The 10,271-nt window shown below is 33.5% G+C and overlaps 1 protein-coding gene and 1 long non-coding RNA gene across 4 annotated transcripts; both read left to right on the top strand.

Annotated features, from left to right (window-relative positions):
* Window positions 1–1,659: 1,659 nt before the first annotated feature.
* LOC145571945 (GTP cyclohydrolase 1-like) lies at window positions 1,660–5,359 on the top strand. The gene is made up of 2 exons (XM_081630961.1): window positions 1,660–2,136; window positions 3,829–5,359. Exons 1-2 carry the CDS (start codon window positions 1,944–1,946, stop codon window positions 5,013–5,015), a joined length of 1,380 nt encoding a protein of 459 aa, XP_081487087.1. The 5' UTR covers window positions 1,660–1,943; the 3' UTR covers window positions 5,016–5,359.
* Window positions 5,360–5,443: 84 nt separating this feature from the next.
* Window positions 5,444–7,915, top strand: LOC145571944 (uncharacterized). Of its 3 annotated transcripts, none has more exons than XR_014096657.1 (3): window positions 5,444–5,902; window positions 6,128–7,456; window positions 7,751–7,915. It is a non-coding gene; the product is annotated as an uncharacterized LOC145571944 (long non-coding RNA). The 3 variants fall into 3 exon arrangements; XR_014096658.1 differs by lacking the exon at window positions 7,751–7,915 and having other exon boundaries at window positions 6,128–6,250; window positions 7,217–7,726; XR_014096656.1 differs by having other exon boundaries at window positions 5,446–5,902; window positions 6,128–6,250.
* The last annotated feature ends 2,356 nt before the right edge of the window (window positions 7,916–10,271 follow it).

The following is a 10,271-nucleotide window of genomic DNA, read 5'->3' as shown; positions in this document are numbered from 1 at the left end:
TTAAAAGATTTGCAACGATTAGACATTTTCTACTACACTTTATATCGAATCATTTCAAATAATTTGGCCTAATGGAAAGAAGTGAGGTTCAATCTCCAAGCCACTAATAACAATTTGTGGGATGAGATTTCCTTACCTCTCCCAACTCATCCAAATTTTCTAACCCGTTAACATGGGCCGGGTTAACCCATAAGGGGTTTCATCCATGTGAGCCCCCTTCATCTTACCTACATGGGGTGTTTGGTGAGTGAAAATAGGAATTTGGGGAATAGACGTTGGGAGGAGTGAGAATAATAACGAAACATGTTATTGGAAGTAGGGCTGTACACAGTTTGGTCTGGACCGTAACCAAACCAGACCAAACCGTATTTTAGCGGTTTGGTTTGGTTTACGGTTTGGTCTCGATTTTTTATAAATATGGTTTATGGTTTGGTTTGGTTTTGCAAAAATTATAAACCAAACCAAACCGTAAACCAATAAACCGTATTATAAAATTTATATAATTTTTAAATAAAAAATTACTTATTATATAGTAAAAAAAAAATTAAAGAATAAATAAAAAAACCATGAATAATAAATAAAAACTATATGGTCAATACTATATAATTAATGACTATAATGTAGTACTCCGTATGAATATTTTTTATTGTTATGTATTATTTTTATTATGTATTAGCACTTGATTAGTTTATTGTTATTTTTACTGTAACTTTATAGTAATCCATATAAATATTTTTTATTGTTATGTATTATTTTTATTATGTATTAGCACTTGATTAGTTGATTGTTATTTTTATTGTAACTTTGTAGTACAATTTAATCCGTTTGGGCTACTTTTTAAAACTTTATTATAAATTAATAAAATATTATTTGACAATATTTGAGGAAAAAATATCATCACATCATAAACCGCAAACCAAACCGCACCAAACCGTATTATTATGGTTTGGTTTCAATACTAATATGGTTTGGTTTGGTTTGAAAAATTTACCAAACCGCATTTTGCGGTTTGGTTTCGTTTGGACTCAAACCGCACCAAACCAAACCATGTTCACCCCTAATTGGAAGTTCATAAAAATAAGATCAATCCTCTTTTTGAATATAAATAGTACAGAGTAATATGTATGGAATCTATTATAAATTTACAAAAATAACCCTATTTTTATTTCTCTTCTTACCTAATCATTAATGGCATTTTTGTCTTATCCCACCTTTTCTCAATTCCCACCCTTAATACTCCGTACTTACCCCGTTGGTAATATTATATTGGGAATTAGAGGGATATAATTCCATTCTCATTCCCCATCTTTATTCTCAAACCCAACAAAACGAATATGAAATTTTCCTCCACGAGATTAAAAATCCGATTCCCACCCTAAACTCTCACATTAGTCACGTACCAAACAATCCCACAGGAAAAAAAAAAAAAAAATTCAACCTAGCTTGGTTTTCAGAAATTTATTAAAGCAAAATTGAGTAATTTACCAATAATTTAATAATTGGGAAAAAAAGTCCATAAAAATTTCAAGATCTAGTACCAATTTAAGGTAGCCCCACATAGTGAGACACAGCCAAAATAACCCTATAAAATACTGCTTCCACCCCAACTGAGCCTGCGCCCCAAGCTCATTCCTCTTTTCGCCTTCTCCACATCTTAACCATCTCCCTCTCTCTCCATAAGCGTGCTTTTCGAGAGATAGGGTGCATGTTTGTCTTTTTCTTTCATGAATATTGAATCATACAACACCTTTCTGATTCATTATTCCTTAATTTTATTCATCTGGGGCTAAGATTTTGCACTGCTTTTATCTGATTTCTGATTGATTTGTTTGAATCTGTGCCTTTTCTCATCTGGGTATCAATCAGATTTTGTTTTGGCTGTTATTTGTTAGGATTTTGGTGCAAAAAGATTATATATTTTCTGGGTTTGTTGTTGTTTTTCAATGGGCGCTTTAGATGAGGGTCATTTTGATGTGGAACTTGAAAATACTTTGAACTTGGGTGTTGAAGAAGAAGAACCAGAAATTCAGGCTGCTGTTAGAGTTTTGCTGCAAGGTTTGGGTGAAGATATCAATAGGGAAGGGATTAAAAAGACTCCGCTTCGTGTTGCGAAAGCGCTTCGACACGCTACTACAGGTGATTGTTGATTCAGCTTTGATGTTTAAACTGTTGGAATATAGTTGTTTAAACTGTTGGAATATAGTTGTCACATTGTCTCGACCTCTAATAAATAAGAATATGATATGATTTTATCGAAACATAGACTTAAAGTATGTTAGAAAATCATTTGATGTTATTAGAAAGCGTGACAACTTTTTCTGATCATCCTATTAAAAAAATTATTTGTGAGTGTGACTATTATGGTTGTAACATTTTTTTTGTAGGGCTCTATAGGAGTATGTAATTGGGAGCTGTTACATGTTGTATGCTTAAGCTCTGAATTTAATGAGGAAAAAGAAGCTCATATAAAGTATAGTTCTTGTTTTACTAGATTTGATTTATATTATTGTCAAAGAATAGGTGGATTAAAGAATGTTGATAGATGATAGATATAGTATAGCCAAAAGAGGGAAAGTGGAAAGTGTGAAGTTAGGAAATTATTTTGCTATGTTTTTCTGTTTCTCTTCTTGCAACCTTTTTTTTTTTACATAACCTTGTAAATAGAGCATTGGATAATGTTCTTTCAATTCTTAATAATGGTATCTTTATTTTTGTTTCCAATGATTGTCTTATTTGTTGAAATGGAGAAGAGAATTAGACACTTAAATAAGAATGAATGTCTATGTGAATTTATAATTAGAATCCTATGTCGATCAATACCCTTGGTAATCCTAGTTCACCCCAAAGTATATCTTTTTAACCATTAATTTTCACTAGCAGTTGAGGGGTCATGATAATTTATAGAGAACATACAAGTTTGGTAATGTGATTGCATTACCATGGATTTTAAGATTAAAAAAACTGTTAAATTACACTATGCAGTCTTATTGCCATCTACCAAACAAGCCGTAAAAGAGCTGTATTCGGTCAATGGGATCATGAGAATAAGATATATTTTTAAGTCAGCCCTTTAAGAAGAAAATAAGGCGTGTGAAGAACCTGCAGTTAGTAATTTATGTCTTTTCCTAGATTTATGCTTGTAGCTCTAGTAGCTATTGTATCAATTTATGCTTGTAGCTTTAGTAGTTATTGTATCAATTTTGGTAATAGATAATCCTGGGACTGAGGTGGATTGCGTGTGAAGAACCCTGTGCTTTTCCTCTAGATTATAATGATTTTGAGTGGAAGGTGGAACGAATGATGAAAAACCCTACACTATAATCCTTCTCCTTTAGCCATTATTGGGAACTACAGATCTTATGAAGATACGTTTTTGAGTGGATGGAGAATGTATGATGTTCACCTATTCAGTTATTTGCATATCGAGTTTGTCGTGATCTGTTTGTTGTCTTACTTTATAAGCCTAAAGAGTAACTGCCAAGATTCATTATTTGTTGCTTAAGAAGTTGATAATTGAAAGCTATGTGGTAGCGATATGATTGTTATCAACTTGTCAATTTCAGGCTGTAATTGATAACTTGAAAGGGCATATATGAATGTTTGAAATAGACTTTTTGGATGTTAAGATATCTAGTTTTAGATTCCTAGTCTTCTATACTCAATTTTGCAGTCCACTGTGTTAGAAATTTATCTTGATGACACATACGTTGTTTTAGACATATATTGATGAGCCCAGTCCATTAAGTAGTCTATGTCGTTCACAGTTGATAGTTGATGCTTTTTGATGAATTATTATAAGATGTGCTGATATAGTTCTTACTTTTCCAGGGTACAAACGGAACGCAAAAGACATTATAGAAGGTGCTATTTTTCCAGAAGCAGGTCTAGACAATAATAGAATTGGCCATGCTGGAGGAGCAGGGGGTCTTGTTATTGTTCGCGATCTTGACCTCTTTTCATATTGTGAGTCGTGCTTGCTACCATTCCAGGTGAAATGTCATGTGGGCTATGTTCCATCTGGGCAGAGAGTTGTTGGCCTTAGCAAGCTTTCTCGGGTTGCTGATGTTTTTGCTAAGCGCCTCCAGGATCCCCAACGGCTAGCTGATGACATGTGTTCAGCGTTGCAAGATTCCTTAAAGTCAGCTGGTATTGCTGTGATTCTTCAGTGTCATCACATACATTTTCCCGCTTTAGAGTCTATGTTCCTGGACTCATCAACTGAAGGGTGGATAAAAGTGCTGGTATCCTCAGGATCTGGAGTTTTTGAAGATGAAGATGCTAATATTTGGGGTGAGTTATTTAGTCTTTTGAAATTTCGAAGCTCAATTGCTGATAAAATTCAAAAGAGAAACTCGAGTAATCATTGGTGCCCGTCTCAAGCTTCCACATTGAATAAAATTTCATCCAGTGTTGGAAAGGCACACCCTCTTAGTATGGTTAGTGCAGTCACTTCCATTATCAGATCCTTGGGTGAAGATCCATTAAGGAAAGAGCTTGCTTGCACTCCCGCTCATTTCTTGAACTGGCTGATGAATTTTCAGAACTGTAATATGGATATGAAGCTGAACTCATTTGTTTGTAATAAAGCAGGACCTCAGAAATCAAATGGCACTTCAATTTTAAGCAGGCAGATCCATTCTGAGCTGAATTTGCCCTTTTGGTCACAATGTGAACATCATTTACTTCCATTTCATGGAGTAGTGCATATAGGTTACTCTTCTGCTGAAGGGGTACATCCCATTGGGAAGTCCCTTCTTCAGTCAATTGTGCACTTTTATGGATTCAAGCTGCAGGTGCAGGAGAGGTTCACTAGACAGGTTGCTGAAACAGTTGCACCTCTTCTTGGCGGGGACGTGATAGTTGTTGCAGAGGCTAGCCATATGTGCATGATTTCTCGGGGTATTGAGAAGTTTGGAAGCAGTACAGCTACAATTGCTGTTCTAGGTCATTTTTCAACTGATGCAAAGGCCAGGGCATTGTTTTTAGAAAGCCTTCCCAGCATGAACAATTATTAAGGGTGATATTTTCAATCAAGGAATCACTCGGCCAATTTTTCTCGAGCTTCATTTGGCCTCATATCTGGCAAGACAAGCTAGACTTCATCGCCATAAGTTTTACAGGCTGCAATAAGAAGAGATTTATTTGAATGGAAATATACAGCAGGGTGATCTAGAAAGTTGAGTTTTTTTTCTCTCATTTGTCCTACTGCATCAATGTGCCCTTCAGAAGAGGTTTTCCTATTTCATTATGCCTCTATAGGGCAGTTGGAATTTTGAGTTCCATATAGTAGTTCTTAAACAGAGGTACAGATCATGATCTCAATGCACATTTGAACTCAGAAAAAAAAAACTGGTGATTCAAATTTTGTACTGATCAAAACTACACTGCTTGAGATATTTCTCGTGTATATCATCCTTGCATCCTTAAAATGATGATCTTTTTTTTTTTTTTTTTTTTTTTTTTTTTTTTTAATCACAAGAATTGTTCTTTTGAATTGTACAAGGAAAAGTTCTAGCTCAGATTAATGGCTACCTTTTCCAATTTTCTGTATTGCAGCAGAATCTATTAAATTATCAATAATTACTTGTGCATTTCACTATGTCCATAATTACTAAAAGAAAAGGGAAAAAAAAAGAAATAGAAAAGACCTATCCTCAATGGGTCAGAGTCAGGTCAGGGCTTTTTAATGGGGGGCTGCCCCATTGCACACGCCCATGTTCAACCCATCAATAATACCTCCTCTTATGGCGGTTGGTGCTGGGTGGCGATTCCTCTTTCCCAAACATCAGTTATGAATAATGGAAGGTGAGAGAAGTCTTTATTCGGACATCCTGCTATGAATTTGACGGATCATCAATCGGAATTTACAACCCCAATATTAGAAATAATGATGCTGATTCAGGCAAGTATTTTCTTGTGCATAGTCCATGTTTTTCATATGTTTTCCTAATACATGCTAATGCTATATACTGATTTTATGTAAAACTCATGTTAATATATACAGCACGCTTAAATCTTTGATATCCAGTTGTATTTGAGTTTTTATCAGTAATTCCGGAAATTTCTGGTGAATTTGGTTTCTCGATTTCACTTGATGAATTTACATTTATACCGCCTTTTCTTTCAGGTGTAAAAGCAATTTGAAGTGCGCTACTTTCCCACCATTGAAAGAAATTTGAAAGCTGGTGGTTGTGAGATTAAAAAAAGATTACGAGTCTGAAACCATTAGCCATGGTCAATCAGGAAACTGGTTAGTTAGAGCTTGTTTGACATTATTTTTTGTTATCAGTTTTCTACTTTTTTGAAAACAAAAAACCAAAAAGAGAAAACAAGAAAAAAGAGTTTCCACTTTTTTGTTGTCAGTTTTCAAAATTATCATGATTTTAACGAGTTTAACTAATTTTGACATATATCATATTATTTTGAAAAACAAAAAACCGAAGAACAGAAAACCACAGCGATGCTAAACGAACCCTTACTTATTTTATCATACAATTGCAAATAATTTGAATTATTGCTACTGTTGAATGCTGATGGTTTGCGATTTGGAGTTACTCATGTTATTGAGCAATTGAGATTAAAATTTCATTTACTCGTCGTTCTTGGTGTAGACGGTAAAGTTTGGGTCTAATTGTCTGCTAAGTGTAGACGGTAAAGTTTCCTTTATGGAAAACTTCTAAAGTGGGGGGATACTTGTGCAAGCCTATAAAAAGAATATCAAATTTTGAGAATGTGGCATCTTAAATGTTTTCCTTAGCAAGGAAATGCCTGTATTAGTGTTGTGTTCCCTCTGAAACCCCTTTGGTTTAAAGGTAGTGAGTGAGAAGTTGGCACTCAATTTGACAGGACACAAACCTTCTACTAGCACATGGAAATTGATCTAAGCTGCATCTTCGTTTTTTTTTTTTTTCTCCCCTTGTATTATATGCAATTAGGTGACAGGGTTTGTCTTTCTAGACCTTCTTAATTATGAAGCTGGTTGTTCAAGGTTCTGCAGTGGCTAGTTTACGTTCGTGACATTCCTATAGAAAAGCAGAAAACATGTAGAAGATATTGAAGGCTTAGGATTTGATTCTAGGCAAGTCTTTCATTATTGTTGAAACTGTTTTTTAAACTCATCACTGAGGCTAATATATACTTGTGATTTTAGGTTTAATAAGAGTTTTGTAAATTCAATGTGCTACTACGATATTATCTTAACTCTGGTAGATGACAGATATATTTAGTAGGAGATGAGGTTTTCTGCCAATAATGTTGCAGCCAACTGCCTAGCAGTCTAGCACGCTCTTATTACAACATTGAAGTGAGAACCCTACACATCTCTTGTAGCTGCTATTACTACTGCTTGCCTTCATCTTCTATGGTTCTACTTCGCATGATGCTGTTGTTCGTTGTTCCTGTTGCGAGTTTCTGCATATCTTATATTTCTCACTGAAACCCTCGGAAAGTCCATCAGGTTATCAGAAGCCACCCTTCTGATTTTTAAGTAGTGTTAAAAGATCATTTTTCCGTAAAACTTAAAATCACGCAATTCATTAAGTTTTGAAGTAAAGAATTGAATATCATCTGATAGATTTCCTAATATAAAGCCATTTTTTCATTAACACTGTGGACTGTGGAGGCATTGCAACTTTTAAAGAAGTTTTTATCCATGAATCTGGATAGAAGTTGTTGCTAAATTTCAAGAACTTGTGCATTTCCCATGATATGTACTCTGTAGATATTGTCTTACTCTGTATCAAACTTGCAGGCTTGACAAGTTGACATGGATTTCAATTGACATTGGTGAAGATCTTTCTCTTGATAGTTGTCTATTTACAATGTGGATATTATATTTGTAAATTTGAACTTGCTAACGAGCGCCTAAGGCGTTAAGTGAACCCAAAAATTCTAGAATCTTAATAATGAATTTGGTTATAAATAGAAGCTTGTCTATTCAGTATTACTGTAATTTTCAGTTTTTTGTTTTTAAAAGTCATACTATATACTATGCAATATGAAAAGTTTAAAGGAAAAATTGTCATGATTAGTCCTAACTTTTACTAATCCGTCTAAATTAATCTCAATTTTTGGATTATCTTTTATTAATCCTTCCGTTCATCATGTGATTTGGGGAAAAAAAAGATACTAGAGCTATGGGTCTACAGCTAGATTGAAACAAGGACCAATAATGGCAGCCCACAAATTGCATGGTACCACCACCAATCCAACAACAAGCACATAGGCCCAAAAATAAACATCCCTTTACTGTTTACACAGTCCACCTAGGGACCCACCGCTTAGTATTTCCCTTTGCCAATTTTTTCCTCCATTTTTTATAAAGCAAAATACAAGGATAATTAAAAATGTCTTCTCATAAAATCGTAATCTAATTTATTTTACAGTAAAAAAATCAGAAAACTTGTTACAGAGTTTTAAAAAGGAGTCAATATCTTGATGGATTGGCGTATCCATAAAAGCACCTTTCCATCCTTATTAGGTGAGGGATTGAGAGGTAGCCAAAACTTAAATGTAAATATGAGTCGGAGGAACATCGATCTTTTCACTTTATAAAACTAAATTAGATTTTATTCCAAAATTATTTGATAATAGAAGAACTGTAGAAGTAATCTCTAACATTTATAAGGTGAGATATTTTCTTTTTGTTTATATAATTTGAAATATTTACAAGTTTTATTTGAAAAAGACATAATGTAATGTTATGTTTTCAAATTTTCAACGTTAATTTGAAATATTTACATGTTTTATTTGAAAATTTTGTTTGGATCAAATCTATGCTCTTGATACCATGTTAAATCAATCACAAAGTTTGTATCTCTCAATCTCTAAATATTTACGGCCCCAATACATCAACCTATATAGACTAGAATACTTGGAGGAAAAGCCCTAATATTCTCTAAGGATATATTTCCTAAGATACACCACAATCTTTCACAATAATATCTTTACAATATTCACTATATTTGATATTATCCCAATACCCATCAAGAAAGTGGTGATAAGGTGGAAGATGTTTCATGTGTGGGATGTTTTTGATGGTTAACTCTAATTTTTAAGGAAATTGGATTGCTGACTAGTGTATGACATTTCTCTAATGTAAAATAAAGACTGTGGACTAAGTCTCTAAATAAAAAATAGTTGTGTCCAGAAATGCACTTGCAACATTATTCGACCAACCATCATTAAACAAGCAACATTATTGATGATCTTTAACTTTACATATATAAAATAAATCTAAATTGTATTTGTTATCCAAAATAGTGCTTACTACAATTTTCTAATCTCCTAATCATTAACCTTAAATCCTAATTATTGGATTGATAAATTTATAAGATTTATTTAATATAGGCATGAAACTTTAAAAATTGTATCCACTGATATCATATCACTATCACGGATTTGGACAGCTTTTTCAACTATTTCTAGTAAAGTTGGAATTTAAATATTTAGGCATTTTCATAATAAGCCAAAACTGTAGTTAAATTAATTAACCACTCTTTTAATTGACTTCAATTATTAGTCAAATCAATTGAAAAACTCGTTACAAACAAAACTTAATTATAAGGCTAACTACTCTTGTAATTATTAGGGGCGTAAATTAATGGAGTTGATTAATAAACTACTCAAGTCTGTACGGATTGAAGCTTGTTCATATTTGTTTATTTAATGAATAAACCGAGTTTAAACTCATTTGAAGCTTGTTTATTAGATGAGTTTGAATACAGACAAATATATACTCGTTCGAATAAGATTATGAATTACTCGTTTATATTTGTTTATGAGCTACTCGCTTATTTATGTTCATGAACTACTCATTTGTATTCATGAGCTACTCGTTTGATGTGATAGGATATGATATCTGGAAGATGCAAAGTGTGTTTGATGTGATAGGATGTGACACATTAATATTTTATATAAATTGATCATTTTATAACTTTTGATTACGTGTAAAATAATATATTGTGTATATGAGTAATGGTTTAATTACATGTAAAATATATTGTGTGTATGAGTAATAGTTTAATTATCCCTTAAACATCCCTATCATGATATCATCTAAGGGGGCGTTTGGTTCACAAAGTGGTATGGGGTTGGAATCAGGAATGGGGTTAAGGTGGTATCGGGTTGGAACTTGATACTTAATACCATGTGTTTGGTGTAATTCTGGAATGGAATATCTCACTATTCTCTCCTTTTATTTGATACCTAAGGGAATGGAATGAGTCAAACCCACCTCCCCCCCAAGGTTTCTAAACCCCATACCTCATGGG

Source organism: Chenopodium album, chromosome 12 (assembly GCF_948465745.1).
Source record: "Chenopodium album chromosome 12, dcCheAlbu1.1, whole genome shotgun sequence".
Taxonomy (NCBI): Eukaryota; Viridiplantae; Streptophyta; class Magnoliopsida; order Caryophyllales; family Amaranthaceae; genus Chenopodium; species Chenopodium album.
The sequence above is the reverse complement of the archived record's forward strand: the minus strand, read 5'-3'. Positions and strand labels throughout refer to the sequence as shown.

What these genes read in the sequence shown, in the direction of transcription:
- LOC145571945 (XM_081630961.1), top strand. Translation starts at nt 1,944, where the DNA reads ATGGGCGCTTTAGATGAGGGTCATTTTGATGTGGAACTTGAAAATACT. An exon ending in GCTTCGACACGCTACTACAG is followed by an intron (nt 2,137 to 3,828) that starts GTGATTGTTGAT and finishes TTACTTTTCCAG; the next exon opens with GGTACAAACGGAACGCAAAA.